Source organism: Cynocephalus volans, chromosome 2 (assembly GCF_027409185.1).
Source record: "Cynocephalus volans isolate mCynVol1 chromosome 2, mCynVol1.pri, whole genome shotgun sequence".
Classification (NCBI taxonomy): Eukaryota; Metazoa; Chordata; class Mammalia; order Dermoptera; family Cynocephalidae; genus Cynocephalus; species Cynocephalus volans.
The window spans coordinates 172,212,784-172,230,602 of record NC_084461.1 but is presented as its reverse complement, the minus strand read 5'-3'; the positions used below and the strand labels follow the sequence as shown (position 1 = coordinate 172,230,602).

The 17,819-nt window shown below is 45.3% G+C and overlaps 1 protein-coding gene across 2 annotated transcripts in view; it reads right to left on the bottom strand.

Annotated features, from left to right (window-relative positions):
- Positions 1-77: 77 nt before the first annotated feature.
- Positions 78-17,819, bottom strand: part of TNFRSF10B (TNF receptor superfamily member 10b) — a 69,509-nt gene continuing 51,767 nt past the window's right edge. For both annotated transcript variants that reach the window (XM_063084946.1, XM_063084952.1), the window contains exons 2-10: positions 17,399-17,486; positions 8,550-8,663; positions 7,710-7,821; positions 6,264-6,337; positions 6,054-6,173; positions 5,476-5,507; positions 4,851-5,033; positions 3,228-3,303; positions 78-2,011 (exon numbers count right to left, since the gene is read on the bottom strand). In XM_063084946.1, the coding sequence (XP_062941016.1) occupies positions 1,698-2,011; positions 3,228-3,303; positions 4,851-5,033; positions 5,476-5,507; positions 6,054-6,173; positions 6,264-6,337; positions 7,710-7,821; positions 8,550-8,663; positions 17,399-17,486 (1,113 nt within the window). In that variant the 3' untranslated portion in view covers positions 78-1,697. The remainder of the gene's footprint in view (positions 2,012-3,227; positions 3,304-4,850; positions 5,034-5,475; positions 5,508-6,053; positions 6,174-6,263; positions 6,338-7,709; positions 7,822-8,549; positions 8,664-17,398; positions 17,487-17,819) is intronic.

Below are 17,819 nucleotides of genomic sequence, written 5' to 3'. Positions count from 1 at the left end.
GGTCTTCCTTTTATTGTTTGGTATTACCAACACACTCTTCAAATAGGGACCTTCCACTGGCAAGAACGGAGCCCCAATTACCAGAGAAAGACTTTATTAACTGCATACCATGTACAAGTGCTATTCGGACTGGGTATATAGAAAACAAAAACGTCCAAACAAATCAATCTCATACTATTGTGAATAAGCATGAGAAATACTGAGAAGGCTAGTTTAGATGCACCTTCAAAGAAGTCCTCTGAGGGAAGGACAAGGAGCTGGAACCTGGCCGATTTCCTCTGAGACAGTACCCTTAACGTGCCTAAATCTTCAGGCCTTTGTAGCTTTGATCCAAACACACCAGCCCTTGGACAAGACAACCCAGAATGCCTTGCGATGGAAAAGACCCAAAACCCTGAGCCCTACTACCTCCATGAACTGATCCTGCCAGACTGGCATACTATGGGGAAGGGTTTGCAGGAAAGAGGCTGAAATGGTTACATAAGAGAAAGTGGCACAAGAACAAAATCCTAATGTGTCAGCCATTCTAGGCCTCCTGGTCACAGTATTCAAGAATTGTTATGTCTGTGTTGGGTGTTTACCCATGGAAGTCAGATGCTTACAGAGGAGCTAAGCTCCTCAAAGAGGGAATCTGTGCCCCCAAAAAATGAAGCTCTGGGGCTCAGTGTCACAGATCACCAGAAGTGAGAGGGACCCTCTAGTCCTGTGTTAGCAAACAGTTCACACTATTCATGAGCATCATCCACTCTTCTTCCCTGAGACCATGGCAGACACTGGGGACAGATCCCTGTCCTCTCTCCCCATTGGAAGTGGTGCATGGCCTGGAACCTATTTGCCACTTGTGATCTAACCCATCTGTCACCTTCCCATCCCATCCATGGATGAGGACAATCTGGTCATGAGCCAACCACACACGGGGTTTCACGTCGATGTGGTTCTCCCCAAGTGCCCGCTCACCTGTAAACACATACCTACAAATAAATTAACATTCGACACCTAGAAAGCTGTCAAGTTTAAAAGACTGGCCCCTGTAGAAGTTGCCAGTGATCCAAACACAGTTGAATTGAAGTGCGTATGAGAGAGAACTGGAATCCAGAGTGAGACCTTACAGAGGGTGGGTTTCCTCTCCCTCCCACTCTGTATTTTCACTCATTTTGTGGTTGTCTAATCCATCAAGGTAACCTATGTAAATAACTTACTAAGTACTCTTACAAACATGTTTACATTCTCATATAATCAAATACAAAAATATAAATATAGAAACTCATGTATCCTATAGTATCAAGCAATAGCTGGACAAGAGTAAATGCATGCATATAACATGGATGGATCTTACAATGTAACAAACACAAGTAAAGAGAAATTCCTACTAGGATGAAAAAGTGTATGAATGGAAAAGAATGACATCCTAACACAACTCTCCATACATACACAAACATGTTAATTCACACACCAAGAATCATACACATGTTTCCATGTTTGCTTATCACGACCATTTCATAAAAATTACTCCAAGTCCACTGAGAAAGTTCTAGGACTTTTCCTCCACTGGACTATACTGGATGGTAGAGTTTCTTCAAGCACGAGTCATGTGAAATTTTTGACTGCTTCCTACAGGCTGATGTCTAATTGATATTTTTTCCAGAAGAAAAGATAAGTTAGGGGACCTCTGGCTTCTTAAAGAGATTCCTTCACACTCAGGTCGCAGCAGAGCCTGCCCCACTTTCTCGATAGACGAACCTTCTGGAGCCCACCAGCTGGTCCTCAATGGTCTCCCTTGCATGTCTTTCTCCCATCGCCTCCAAGGCGTCCAGCAGGGTGTTGACAGAGGCGCCCCGCCCCGTTTTGTTGACCCACGTCACCAGCATTTCATACAAGGCATCCCGTGGGTCTGCAGCACGAGCTCTGGCCACATGGATCTCATTTTCGGTGAGGCCCACCAGCCGCATGAGCAGGTTCCAGGACGTAAAGGGCAGGATGTCGGGAAAGCTATGGAAGCACAGCCTTAGACCTAGGTAAAGAAAACACACAGAGACGGTCACCTGAGTGGGGATGCGCTTCAGGAAGGGTTGAGGGTCCTAGACCCCAAGGGTGGAGCCGAATGGACTCCCGATGCTGGTGAACCTGTTGCCCCAGTGTCCCTATCTGCTTCCCATCCACAGAGAAGCGGGCCATACTACCTGGGTGTCACCTGCTCCCAAGAAATGGCAGAGAGTCTAGGCCCACAGAGAGTCCTGCCCTATGGGGGTAGGCTGATATCCCAACTAGGGGGATGGATGGATGTGATGGAGGCAGAAAACAACGTGGGGAAGGAGCCACAGTGTGGGTCAGAGAGTGGGCGCAGCAGGAGCTCAGAGGAGGGAAGCCCTGTAGGCTGCACTGGGCAGGAGAGCAGGACCCAGGGCAACCACATCTGCATTTATGGAAAGGCAGGGCCTGGGTGGGGAATATCTGGTTCACATCCAGCTCGACCTCACTTCCTGATGCTGGGGCAGAGCTGGATTGAGCAACAGACTCTGAGCAACTAGTGAGCCCTGACATGGAGCAAACCCACCCAGCTCAGGGGACGGTGACGAGATTGCATGAGACGCATGCGCAGTGCACTGCATGCAGCCTTCCTAGAAACAGGAGGGGATCAGACACCAGGTTGTGTTTTCTAACAGCCCCATTAAAAAAATAAAAAGAAACAATTGAAATTAATTTAAAAAATATATGATACTGACGTGATAGATGTAAAATATTATTGTTTCAACATGCAATCAATACTCACACATTATCAGTGAGATATCTCCCATTTGTTTTGTATTAACGTCTTTGACATTTGGCATGAAGTTCCTACTGCAGCTCAGCAAATTGGGCCTGGCCACAGTCAAGTGCTCAGGAGCCCCCTGGGGCCAGTGGGTGCCGCGCAGGACAGCGCAGCCCCTCAGGAGGCCTCAGGAGCTGATCTGAGACCTGAGCAACAAGGGACGAGGAGGATGGTGGAAGAAGGAAGGGCAAAGGAGTTGGGGACGTTGTCAGGGGACAGAGTGGGTGAGTAGAGTCGGGGAGAAGAAGTGGTGGGGGAGGGGGATTTAGGGTCCCAATGGTCCAGTGACATCAACATAGGATCCCCTGTGTCCAGCATTGACTGCCCTGGAGGATCCCTGTCAGCTGTGGGGACGGCAGTGAGGACACTGACCCTAGTCCCTCTACTCCTGCTTTGTTGCCCCCAACCAAACACTTACTCTCAACGGAGTCAGCATCATGGGCTGGATCCAGCAGCCTCCTGCTCTTCTGAGACCCTTTAGCTTCTGCAGGTTCCTGTAACACACGGTGGAGAACGCCCTGGTCAGAGTCAGGAGCCCTGGGTTCCAGTCCTGCCCCTGACAGCTGGCAGCTGTGAGACCCGGGCATGTTACTTCCAGAACATTATTCTGAAAGTTCCGGCCTATGGAACAGGATAGGAAACAAAAATAAGAAGCAAGAATCTTGGAAGGGCACAGACATAATAATTATTATTTTAGAGGTGACTGTATGTCTAAAAAACCCTAAGGTTTAAACAATACTTAAAAATGAATATGTCTGGATGAATGTTAAAAAATGCAGCAGACACAATAAATTAAAAAATGGAATTAAAATATAATGTACATCTGTATGTATGTATATAGATGGCGCATGCATAAAGAATCACAAGAAAAGAATAATTATCGCTATCTGAAATAAAAAGAGCCAGGAGGCAGAGGAGAGAGGAAGGAAGCTCTTATTATTCACTGAGGACCTTCCATACTTTTGAAATTTTCTCACAGTGAATATGCATTAACTAATTTGAATAAATGTCAAGAGTGACTCATCAGAATGAAGGGATTACCGGCCCTTTTTGTAGATCTGTTTGTTTATATCCTTTTATTTAAAAAGAATGCAGTATCAATGCAGGAAAGGAACAGAAAGTGACAGTCTGGATGGAAAGGGATCACTGTCACATAAACATATGACACAAGGGAAATGGAAGGATTCATTCCTGAATGTGCTTGGAGGGAAAAGACAGTGGCTCAGATGGTCCAGGGAGCTCCTCACTTCACATCCGATTCAGAAACAAATTCCATTTAGATCACTTTGCTCTATGCTAAAAAACAAACCATTAAAAAATAAAACTCTGTAATGAACTAGATAATTTCATCTTAACTTATGTTGGAGGAAAGGACTTTCGAAGATTATGATCAATGAACAATTAAATGCATGTGCAGATTAAATACTACTCAATGTCATATCAAAACTGATGAACTGATATGAACCAAAACTGTGTGTGTGTATGTACAGTGTGTGTATGTACAGTGTGTGTATGTACAGTGTGTGTATGTACAGTGTGTGTATGTACAGTGTAACAACACTTCTACAGGTTGACTAGGAAATTCTACTTCTTCTAAGAAGCCTCCCTTACAAACATAATCAGAAAACTGGACAAAGATCTCTTTTCAAATATGTTCCATGTAATACTCATTTTGGGGTAAATTTAAAATGAAGAAAGACTTACCAAATTCTGTTACAAACACACAGTGACTGTCACGCAGCCCTCATTCAGTCATCAACAAACACTGCAGTGCCTACTCTGTGCCTGCACTGCACCAGGCTCTGGGTACACAGCGAGAACAGGACATACACTAGAAAGAACACTCTGCAGACTGGTTCAGTCTCCACGTCGGGGCGGCTGCTCCTGCCATGTGCAGCCCTATCCCCTGGCAGTCCCTCATCTCCCTCAGTCTCCACCTCCACCTGGAGCAGGACAGCTGCCGGCATCACACCTCCCTCTGTCTACAAAGTCCTGAGCAAGCAGAAGTGCCAGGGCTCTGCACAGCCTATTTCCCACTCACCAGCAGACACTTGGCCTCCCCTAGGGACTGCACGGTGACACCTGCCAGCTTTGTGGGCTCCTGGCCTTCCATCTCCAGCTCAGAGTTGAGGGTGGAGGCTGAGTATCTGCTGCTCAAGATCTCATTGTGGGCATTTTCCTGAGCCCCAGGACCTCTTGGGGGACAACGGCACCTGGAAAAGACCTTGGGAAGGCAAAGAACCTACTCAGGAGTCCACACCCAGGGCTCCCTTCAGGGTCTCCTAGATTCTGCCATCCCCACTCCCTCCCACGGGGTCACCCCAGGTGGGCACAGGCTCAGCAAGCCCAGGGTCTGCTGCTGGCACAATGACCCTGGTGGGTGTGCTAAGGTGAGGTCACCCCCCAATCTGACCCCCACCCTAGGGTTGTGTCCTGGGGATGTCTCCAGGCAGCAGGAAGGACAGTGCTACATCACGGCCCACCAGCCTGTGGGGGCCTCAAAATGGCCACTTGCCCCTTACAGTCCACCCAGAGCCCCCAGGCCAATGTAGAGAGTCTGGGCAGTGGAGCAGGATTAGTTGGGGATGGGCCCACCCAGCTCTGCTGTGGGAGGGAAGCAGTTCCTGAGCACCCCGTGCCCCCAGGTCCCAGAGCAACCCACTCACTGTATCCACGCACTTGGGATCCCCTCCACACCCTGCAAGAGAAGGCACGGCCCCTTAGCGGGTGGGCAGGGGTCTCCCGCAGCACCTCTCTCCCCGAGGCAGGGCCAGGACAGGGGTGGGCTGGGGTTCAGATTCTGGACACAGAGCCAAGGGCCTGGGGACAGGAATGGGGCCATGCCAACTCTAGGCATCCTTGGGAGGCGGAGCAGAAGGGGAAATAGAGTAAAAATCATCACGTGTAGAATCTCTGGTCCTCCTCTGGCCAAAGCTGTGTAAACCCCCTGACCACATCTCATCCTGACCCTTGTCCCCAGTCCAGGAGCTGCCTGCCCCTCTGCCCTGGTTGCACCCTGGAGATTGACAAACTGGCTGGGACATGAGGTGACTGTTAGCCCTGAGAGAGGGGCTGGTGAGACCCTGGTCCCCGTGGGGTGCTCATGAGGTGGGCGGTGGAGGGGCCATCACAGAGAAAAAGATAGAGCCAGGCAGGGAAAACACTAGGATTTGGGAGATGGGGAGGCATTTCTGTCTGTGGTGGGGGCGGAGTGCCCAGACCCCTTCCCTCAGCTGATACTTACCTAGACAGATGCTTTTCAGGTAAAGTGGTATTTTCTTCCTCATTAAAGTCACCCCAACAACCAAGGCCACAACCGTTAATAAGGCTGGGACTATGACCCAGTTGAAGCTGTTTTTATTCCCTGAAGAAAGACACAGACAAGTGGGAGTCCCCAGGTTAGTGGTGGTCACTGGCTCTCCAGTGGTTGGGGCTTCCCCAGTGGCCTTTGTACCTGATTCTTTGGGGACACACATGAGATCTCTCCAGGGTGTACAGGGACTCTTCTCAACCATCCCACTGGGGCACCTGGGAACACACAGGGGAAGTGACAGGTTCTGTGAGGGAAGCTGCCAGATGGGATTAGAGAGGGAACCCCCTCCCTGCCCAACGTCCCTAAGAAGCTGTCAGAGGAAGGACAGGCTCCTCGTGTCTCCAGGGGTCATAGTTTAGACTCCCCTTGTCGAGTCTGTGGGAGGATCTAAGCACCCAGGGCCCCCTGCTCAGTGGTCAGAGCTTCAGCTTTCAGAAGCCTTCTCTGCAGGGCACACGCCATGCTTCCCTGGGTTGCAGGGGAGGCCCCATGATAGTGATGCTGGAGACACAGGTTCTTGGATTTCCATAGGGAGGAATCCCATTGAGAACCCACAATAACTCCAAGTCCACACAGTAGTATCACACTCTCACTCAAAGTTCATTGCAAAGTGAAAGTACACACAGGAGAGTGTGCGGACATCCTCACGAGTAAGGCACACCCCCGTGGTTTTTCAGGAACAGGGCTTATATCTTGATTTCCATGAGAGAGGGGGCCTCTAACTTAGTTAGGAGAAGAATAATCGAGGAAAAGGGGGAGGAAAAAGAGATTTGGTGCTTCCTGCAGGTGCAAGCTCTTTTGACTTCCTCACATGCGCAGTGAGGGGCTCTGAAGGAAAGCTCATGCGCAGTGGGGCCAATTTCTCCTTAAGTCTGCCCTTTTTGGTCTAGCGCCACTTATGGAAGATCTATTCTTCGTCATTTGCACCTAGGTTCCTTTTTAGTGTCCATGTGTTTTGGTCTTTGTGGCTTTGCTTCCTGTTCAGAAAACTGCGGGGTTCTGAACAAGGGCAAGATGATTGGCAGGGTGGTTAAGCTGCTGTTAGCTCATTATGGGTTCATTAATTGCAAAACAAGGAGGTGGCGAATGTCTGTTTAGCCTGAATATTCATAGGTAGCCTTCCTGGGGCAGGTCCCTGTTCTTTCCTGCCTCATTAGAGGAAGGTCACAAGCCTGTGTGGCCACAATCTGAGCCATGTCCTTCAGTCAACCTTAATACCACCAAGCTCTTGTCCTCCACCTATCTGATCATTTCTACAATGACAGTAAATGCTAGAGGGGTCAGAGAAGTCACTTAACTATTGGCCCCTAACAGCAAAATTAGGGAAAAGACAAACCTCAATGTGGGATCAGAGGTTTGTGGACAATATTCTGAGAAGGTGTGGGAAGGCACTGCTCAGGGGCAGGGGTGGGACATGTAGATGGACCAGGAGGGGCCCTGCAGGATCAGAAGGCCCAACAGGCACTAGGAGGCCCTTTGGGATTGGAGGTTCCATGGGCTTGGGGGCGAGGATGGCCTGCAAGGAGACTTGAGTCTTCTGGGGGTTCCCTTGAGTTGTTGGGGGCCCCCTTGGCTCCCGTGTCTTACCCAGTGCTGCACTTCTGGCACATCTCAGGGGAATCTGCTTCTCGGAAAGTGCCAGGCTTGCACTGGCACACTGTGTCTCTGGTCGTGGTGCAGGGACTTTTCTCCTCTTCATCTGGTAACAAAGGATAAGGTTTGGGGATGTGTTTCCCTGATCTCTCTATAACCTTCACAACTGAAATCCCTTCACACTCAGCTCAACTCAGTTCACCAAGGAGATCTGAGGGCAGTTTCTGTGTCAACACACATGGGGCACATGGAAGACAGCCATGTTTTAGCTGTCACCAACACCCAGAGTCATATAAAAGGAACATGATTCATTATTTAATGCATCAGGATTGGGATGAAAATATTCAGATCACAAGGTTAGTAGCAAGGAGTGTGGTATAATCTGTGAGACCCTTGAAGGAGAGGAGCTCCTGAGTGACTTCCCAAAAGCCTGGCCCGCTGGAGAGGAGGGAGGGGGCTTAGGAAGTGAAAACTGAGAGAGGCCGAGCACCTTCCAGGAGCACAGAGCACAGGGAAAGACAGCCTGGCCCAGGACCAGGCCTGTGTCACATATGAAACCCAGACCTTTTCACTTGGCCACACCTTCTCTATGCTGTAGCTATTCCCTGCCCTGCATTGCAACTAGTGGCTGAGATTTCCCAATCAGGTGGTATGCATTATAAACATAATTTCTGTTTTTATTTATTCTATTGGCTCAAAGACATAATTATGGAACAGGGTATGATGAAGACTAAGTTAGGCTGGAATCCGGGTCTCCTGATTTCATTTTGGCTACAAATCCTATATCATCACCCTGCACTCCACCTCTGGGCATGGGGTCCACATGTTCTGTACCTGAGTTACATACTGTACAGCGAAAGCAGGAAGAGAGGCTATTCCAATGAGTGATGTAGTCCACTCCATATTTGCACGAGAGACAATCTCCACTACTTTCTGATATATGGGATCCTGGAAGGGAGAGAAAAGCTGGTGAATGAATCTTCACAGCATTCCCAAGGCTGGCCATGATGGTTGGGGATTCCTCTTTTGGCCATCAGTGGAATTCAAACAGGGAAATCCACTGTACCTGGCCTTGGTCAATACAACAATTCTGCATCAACTGCATACCTTAGACCAGCACTGCCAACAAAAATATAAGACAAGCTGCACATGAAATTTAAACTCTGTAAGGGCCACAATAAAAAGGTGGAGAGAGGTCAAATTAATTTTAATAATACATTTTAACTTAATATATCCAAAATGATATTACTTAAATATGTAATCAATGCAAAACCTTGAGATATTTTACATCATTTTTTCATAGTATGTCTTCAAATGCAGTGGGTATTTTTCACACATGGCACATCTCCATTGTAGCATATTTCAAGTGATCAAAAGACATAAAGGCCTATTGACTACTGTATTGGATGACACCATCTTAGATTCTAGAAACTTATAGAAGAAAGTCCTAATGCCTGTCCTAGATGAACTACCAGTCAGTCAGCGGAAGATAAAAACAGAAGCAGATGTAATATGGCGATGGGAACAAGCCTTCAAAACTAAAGTTCATGTCAACAGTTGTAGGAGGAAAATGGAAGGAAAAATGGTCGTACTTGTAGATAGTCAAAGCATGACCCAAAGAAAGGGGAACCAGAGCTACCCTGGAATGGAGAGGCACTTTGCAATTGGGGAGCGTGAGTCTCCCAACTTTATTTTTCTCTTTCAAGATTGTTTTGGTCATTCTGGGTCCTTTTAAATTCCATATTATTTTGAGGATGGGTTTTTCTATTTCTGAAATAAAACCATTGGGATTTTGATAGGGATCTCATTGAATCTGTATATCGCTTTGGGTAATTTGTCATCTTAACACTATTAAGTCTGCCAATCCCTGAACATGGAATGTCTTCCTGTTTATTTAGGTTTTCTTTAACTTTTTTCAGCAATGTTTTGTAGAAAAGTCTTGCAGTAGCAAAGAACAATCCAAAAAGGGAATTAAGAAAACAATTCCATTTACAATGGCATTGAAAAGAATAAAACACTTAGGGATAAATTTAACAAGGAGGCATAAGACTTTTGAAAAAACTTGTCTACACATCCAAGAAGCTCAATGACCTCTAAACAGGCTAAAGTAAAAGAGAACTACACCAAGACACATTACAGTCAAATGGAAAAAAGCCAAAAACAAAGTCTTGAAACCAGCAAGTGGCCCACTCAGTATGTACAAGGGATTGTTAATAAGGTTATCAGCTGATTTCTCATCAGAAACCATGAAAGCCAGAGGGCAGTGGGTGACATATTTCAAGAGCTGAAAGAAAAAAACCCTGTCAGTCAAGAATTCCATGTCTGGCAAAACTATCATTCCAGAATGAAATAGAAATGAAGACATTCCCAGATAAACAAAAGCCAAAGCCAGTGGAGTATGTTACTCATAGACCTGACCTATGAAATGCTAAAGGAAGTCCTCCAGGCTGAAATGAAATGGCATTAGACAGTAGCTCAAAGCCATATGAAGAGATAAAGAACACTGGAAAAGTGTTTACTACATAGGTAAATATAAATACCAGTATGCCTTAGTCTGCTCAGGCTGCTATAACAAAATACCGTAGACTGAGTGGCTTAAACTAGAGACATTTATTTCTCACATTTCTGGAGGCAGCCAGCATCTTGCTGTGTGTTCACATGACCTTTTTGTGCATGCAGGAAAAGAGAGAGAGAGGCAGGGAGGGAGGGAGAGCAGGCAGTGAGTAGTGCTTCAACATATAAATTTTGGGGGACACAATTCAGTCCATAGCACTGTTTTATAGTACTTTTGGCTTGTAATTCTTTTTCTTTCTATATGATTTAAAAAGTACATGCAAAAAGCAATAATTATAAATCTATGTTAATGGGCACATGATGTAGAAGGGTGTGATCTATGACAACAATAAGAAGGAGGAGAGGTGGAAATGTACAGGAGCACAGTGTTTTGATGTCATTGAAATTATGTTGGTATTTATTCAACCTAAGCTCAAGTTCATCTCAGAACAGCTCCAGTGGGTCCCCAAACCCATCCTGTTATGATTTCCCCAGTTCCAGAATGCATAGCTGGAATAGACATACTCAGCAACTGGCATAATCCTCACATTAGTTCCCTGACATGCAGAATAAGGACTCTTATGATGGAAAAGGCCAAGTGGAAGCCACTAGAACTGCCTATACCTAGAAAACTAGTAGATCAAAAGCAATCCCACATTCCTGGAAAGATTGCAGAAATCAGCACCATCATCAAGGATGTGGGTGGTGTGGGGTGGAGTGATTTTCACCACATCCCTATTCATCTTGCCTGTTTGGCCTGTTCTGAGGACAGATGGACCTTGGCAAATGACACCTTACCTAAGCTTAGCCAGGTGGTGATTACAATTGCAGCTGCTGTACCAGATGTGATTTCATTGCTTCAGCAAATAAACACATCCCCTGGTACCTGGTATGCAGTTACTGACCTGGCAAATGCTTTTTTGTTGATACCTGTCAGTAAAGACTCCTAGAAGCAGTTTTCTTTCAGCTGGCAAGGCCAGCAATACACCTTTACTGTCCTTTCCCTTCCACGAGACATCACATTGGTCCATCACACTGATGACATCATGCTGATTGGACCTAGTGAACATGAAGTAGCAACTACTCTGTACTTACTGTTAAGACATTTGCATGTCAGAGGGTGGAAAATAAATATGAAAAAAATTCGGGGCCTTCTTCCTCAGTGAAATTTCTAGTGGTATGTTAAGATATCCCTTCTAAGGTAAAGGATAGTTGTTGCATCTGGCCCCTCCTGCAACCAAGAAAGAGGCACAATGCCTAGGGGGCCCATTTGGATTTTGGAGGCAACATATTCCTCATTTGGGTGTGTTACTCTGACCTATTTACGTAGTGATCCCCAAAGCTGCAAGTTTTGAGTGGTGCCCAAAACAGACGAAGGCAACAGGTCCAGGCTGCTGTACAAATTTTTATGCCACCATTTTGAGCCATATGATCCAGCAGATCCAATGGTGTGTGAAGTATCAGTGGTGGATAGAAATGCTGTTTAGAGCATAGGAGCTTAGGATTTTGGAACAAAGCCTTGCCACTCTACAGATAAGTACTCTCCTTTTGAAAAACAGCTCTCAGTCTGCTTCTGGGCTTTAATACAGACCAAATGCTTAACCACGGGCACCAAGTTGCCACACAACCTGAGCTCCTCACCATGAACTAGTTCATGTTATCTGACTCACTAAGTCTGGGGATGCACAGTAGCACTCCTTTGTTAACTGGAAATTGGACTGTTATTCCACAATGGAGTGGTATATATGAAATTGGACTTAATCAGGCCCTGAAGGCATAAGTAAGTTACATGAAGAAATGGCCCAAGACCCCCTGGTCCCCACTCCTGCTACATTACCTTCTCTCTTCCACCCTGCACATGGCCTCATGGGGAGTTGCCAGAGGAGGAGAAAAACTGGTTTTGCACCACCTGCAGGCACCACTCAAAAGTGGATAGCTGCTGTATTACATCTACTTTCTGGGACATCCCTGAAGGACAATAGTGAAGGGAAGTATTTCCTGTGGTCAAAACTTCGAGAATTGCACCTGATCATTCACTTTTCTTGGAAGGAGAAATGACCAGACATGCTATTATATGTTGATTCATGAGCTGTGGCCAATAGTTTGGCTGGATGATCAGGGACTTGGAAGAAACATGATTGGAAAATTGGTGACAACGAATACTGGGGAAGAAGTATGTGGATAAACCTCTACGAATGGGTGAAAATGCAAAGATATTTGGGTCCCATGTGAATGCTCACAATAGGGTGTCCTCTACAGAGGTGAATTTTAATAATCAAGAGCTGGCTGGTTAGCTCAGTTGGTGAGAGCACAGTCTTGTAACACTAAGGTCATGGTTTCAGATCCCTGAACAGGCCAGACACCAAAAAAAAAAAAAAAAAAAAAAAAAAAAAAAAAAAAAAAAAGTCAAGAGGATAGGGCAACCTCTTCTGTGGATACCAGTCAGCCTCTTTCCCCAGATACCCTTGTCATTGCCAAATCGGCTCATGAACAAAGTGGCCATGGTGGCAGGGAAAGAGGTCATGCATGGGCTCAGTAACACAGACTTCCACTCACCATGGCCAACCTAGCTGATACCAGGTACTGATACTGTGTACTCAATGCACAAGCAACAGAGACCAACACTGAGAATCTGATATGGCATCAGTCCTTGGGGGTAATTAACTGGTAGCAGGTTGATTACACTGGACATGATGGAAGGGGTAACATTTTTACTGGAATAGACTCTGGATATGGCTTTGCGTTCTCTGCATCCAATGTTCTGCCAAAACTACTATCTGTGAACTTACAGAATGCCTTATCCACCATCACAGTATTCCACACTGTAGCATTGCCTCTGATCAAGGTACGCACTTCACAGTAAATGAAGTGTGGCAATGGGCCCATGCTCATGGAATTCACTGGTCTTGCATGTGCCCCACCATCCTGAAGCTGCTGGTTTGATAGATTGGTTGAATATGTCGTTTTGAAGACTTATTTACGTTGTCAGCTAGGTGGTAATACCTTGCATGGATGCGACAAATTTCTCTAGGAGCCTGTAAGTGCTCTGACTCATCATCCAGTATATGGTGTTGTTTCTTCCAGAGCCAGGACTCATGGGGTCAGAAATCAAGGGGTAGAAGTGGGAGTGGAACCACTCACCATCACCTCTACATTTTTGCTTCCTGTTCCTGTAACTTTATACTTTACTGGCCTAGAAGTCTTAGTTTCAGAGGGAGGAATGCTTCCACTAGAAGACACAACAATGATTCTACTTAACTTGAAGTTAAGATTGCCGCCTGGCCATTTTAGGTTCCTCATGCTTCTAAATCAACAGGCAAAAAAGAGTTACTGTGCTAACTGGGCTGACTGATCTTGACTACAAAGGAAAAATTGGACTGTTATTCCACAATAGAGGTAATGAAGAGTATGTCTGGAATACTGGAGATCCCTTAGGGCATCTCATAGTATGACTATGCCCTGTGATTAAAGTCAATGAAAATCTACAACTACCCAATTCAGTCAGGACCACTAGTGACTCAGACCCTTCAGGAATGAAGGTTTGCGTCAGCCTACCAGGCACAGAACCATGACTAGCTAAGGTGCTTACTGAGGGCAAGGGGAATACAGAATGGGCTGTGAAAGAAGGTATTTATAAATATTAGCTATGATCTCTTCACCAGTTACTGAAACAATGACTATAATTATTATAAGTATTTCTTCCTTATTTTGTTATGCATATGTTTTTGTGTGTAGATATATATTAACCAGATATCTGTTTTCTTCCCTCTTTTGTTTCCTTATATAACATAAGACGCACTATCTTCATATCACTATTTAAGTATTATTAATTCACATTATAGTAATTAAGCTATGGGATATTGAGGAGAAGAGTAAACATCACCCAAGGACTTTGCATCCTCCTCTGGGGAAAGGATTAGTGTGTTTTCAGTTGTGTACAGGATAGTTGAATCATGTTAGGCAGAAGTAGGACCTTATTATTGACTTTATTTGGAGATTAAGTATGGTTTAAAAGAATTTTAAATCTTTAAAAATTCTGTATTAGTCAGGGTTCTCCAGAGAGAGATTTATCTTAAGGAACTGGTTCACATAATTGTGGAAGCTGGCAAATATGAAATGTGCAGGGTAGGCTGGCAGGGAAGAGTTGCAGCTTAGGTTGGAAGGCAGGCTGCTGGTAGAATTCCCTCTTCCTTGGGAAAGGTCAGTCCTTTTTCTATTAAGGCCTTCAACCAATTGGGTGAGGCCCACCCACACCATGAGGTGGGGTGGTAATCTGCTTTACTCAGTCTACTGATTTACTAAATATACTGGTTTAAATGTGAATCCTATCTAAAAATACCTCCACAGAAACATCTAGAATAATTTCTGACCAAGTATCTGGGTTTCGTGGCTTAACTAAGTTAACCTCTAAAATGAACCATCAAAGTTTACACTTTATCAACTTGGCACCATACACATCTTAAGATCTATATGAATGGAAATATGATGTACAAAGATGTGATCTACGATAAGATTATAAAAGAAGAGAGATGGAAATGTATAGAAGCACGGTACAGTATTTGGAATCTACTGAAATTATGTCAGTATTATAAAACTAGGTTTTTTATATATTTAAGAGGGTAATTGTAATCTCCAAGGAAAGCAGTAAGAAAATAAATTTTAAAACACATGGACAAGGAAAGAAGAAGGGAATCAAAATGATACACTCCAAGAAAATAACTAATTTTTTTTAAAAAGCAGTAATGAAAGAGTTGAGGAACAAAACTCATATAAGACATAAAGGGCAGAAGCAAGTCTTTCCTTGTCAACAATTATGTTAAATGTAAATTATTTAAACTCTGCAATTAAAAGACAGATTGGCAGAATGAGCAAAAACAAAAACCAAAAAATAGACCAAAATCCATCTAGCTGCTGTCCACAAGAGTTTCCTGAATTATTCTTATTAACATTGAAAAATACTCTAAAAACCCCAACTTACACAACTCTTATTTAATAATGTATTATAATGGTGGTAATTCATATCAATGATAAGTGTGATTATTGAATAATGGTGCTGGGGCAACTAAGATAACAGCTAGAAAATAACAAAAGTATCTTCCTAATACTTTTCTTATAAGAAAACAAAGTCCAGGTGGATCGATGACAATTATAAACTAGGAACTACTGCAAATATATATGGGAATTTTTCTTAAAAGCTTTTAGAAGAAAAGGACTGTCTTAGTTTGACAAGAAGCGATAAAACTTGCACAAAGTCAATTACATAAAGATTAAGAAGAAATCTCTGCATGGCAGAAATCATGGCAAAGATGAAAATCAAACTGGAAGAAAATACTTGCAATAGAAATCACACTTTAAAGTATAATTTCCTTAATCTATAAGAATTCCCGCAAATGAATAATAAAAGAACTAACCCCTTATTAGAAAAACTGAAGAGAAGTTCACAGAAATAACATACACATGGTTTCTGCTTTATGAACAGATAGATACTCAACCTTATTCACAGTAAGAGAGATCCTGATGGAGGCTGGCAGTTTAGCTCAGTTGGTTAGAGCACGGTGCTGATAGCCCCAAGGGGCAGGACCAAAAAAAGAAAAAGAAAAAGAGAAGTGCAAATATAGAGAAGATGCCCTGTCTTGGTTCCTCAGCACTTGCTATGGTGGCCACTCCCTGTGGATGGAAGGTCTCTCACCTTCCAGGATGTAAAATCTCCCTCCTGTCTCTCTGCTGTTCCTTCTTAGCCCTTTTACTGCCCAGTCTCCCCAGACTGACATTTTCATGTCTGAGTCCTCATGGGCTCAGTTGTGCCCCCTTCTCTTCAGTATCTATAGTCTCCTCTGGGGGGCCCCCCAAGACTGAAACTTCAAGTGCCTCCTGTGTGCTGGGGTCCCCAGATGTGAACCACCAGTCCTGCCACACTCCCTCTCTAGGAAGCTCAATGCACCCGAGCAGTTCGGTTCAGTGTCTCCCTGGGCCTCACTCCCCACATATGACCTCAAGTGCTAGTGGCTCACCCCAAATATGCCCCAGTCCTCCCTACTCCCCTGTGACTTCCCCACCACTATGTCCCAGCCCAGCCATCTCATCCCTGATCACAGCAACAGGTGACTGATGCTCTCCTGTGTTTTAGTTGAGGCTGTGCATCTGCTCTGGGCTGGGCCCTTCCTTCTCCCAGCCTGACCCTTGGCAAGCCCATGTGTGCAATGACGGTTTGCCCTTCTGGAAGGCAAGGGCAGACCTTCCTGCCACACTCACAGTAGCAGACAGGAAATGCAAATTCCTGAGAGGATTTTAAAAACCACTGTGCACTCCTCGTGCTAGCTCTGGAAGCACCTGGGCAGGAAATGGTCAATTCCTAGCTCATTCTCATGGGGAAAGAAGGAAACAAGTGTGAGGCAAAAATGACAGTCAAGCACACCCAGGCGAGGTCCTGCTGCCTTTCCCAGGGCTCATATCCCTAGCAGGCAAGATGCCACTACACTGCATGCCAAGGGAGGCACCTCTCGCACCAGCCCTGGAAGGCCCTCCACCTGCTTCCTGTCTTTCCCCCTTCATTCCAGGAGTGAGTGCTTAAAATATAAATCAGATCCTGGCAGCCCCTGCAGAAAACTTCTCAGGGCCTTCCCTCATTCACAAAATGAAAGCTCACTCCCTCTATGTGTGACCTGCCCACCCCTTTTGCCCTCAACTCCCCAGTTGCCTATTTCCTTTGCTCAGTCACCCTGGCCCCTGCCTTCTGGGTGCTCATTCATGCAGGGTCTTCTCAGGAGCTCTCTGCCTGCCTCTCTGCATTGCTGGCCCTAGCCACCTTTGCAGGTCAGCCTAAAGTCAGCATTTCGGGAGGCCTCACCACCCTGTCTCTGTCCCACCCAGCACTTCATTATCCTTCGTGGGTCTTAGCATGCCTCTCTGAGTGTCATATTCATCCCTGTGTCTCCTTAATACACCAGCAGGAAAGGTCCAGGAGGTCAGGAGCCTTGTGCCCTCCTCTAGCACAGCACCTGACCCACAGAGGCATCCAACAAATCTCTGTGGAATAAAGAACCAGAAAGTGCAGGAAACAGAAGCCTGGAAACACATGGAAACATGGAGGGTGGGGGAGTAAGGGTGAGAGATCCATCCTAGAATGTTACCTGGTGGACATGACCTCCATGACTGTGGGGCAACTCTCTGCTGGTAAACTCTGTCCTGCTGGATGATTGTGGCCGAGTCAGCTGCAACCTATGGGAACAAGGCAGAGATAGGCATGAGTGGCTTCCAGACTCTTACCTCTCCATCTTTCTTCTAGCTCTAAACTCTCAAACATATTTCTATATTTATGTTTGTCTCTTCACATTTTTAGGGCTAGCCAAGTAACACACACTTGCAAAACTCTTCTGTATCCTTCTTTCTTATCATAAAAGAAGACATTTATTATAGAAAATGCGGGCAAGGAAACTTTTTACAAGAATACAAAAACTACATGTGATCTCCTCAACTAGAGGTAGTATCCATTAATATTTTGTCTCATTTAGTTCCACTATTTGACCACATGTATGAATATTCTCTCTCTCT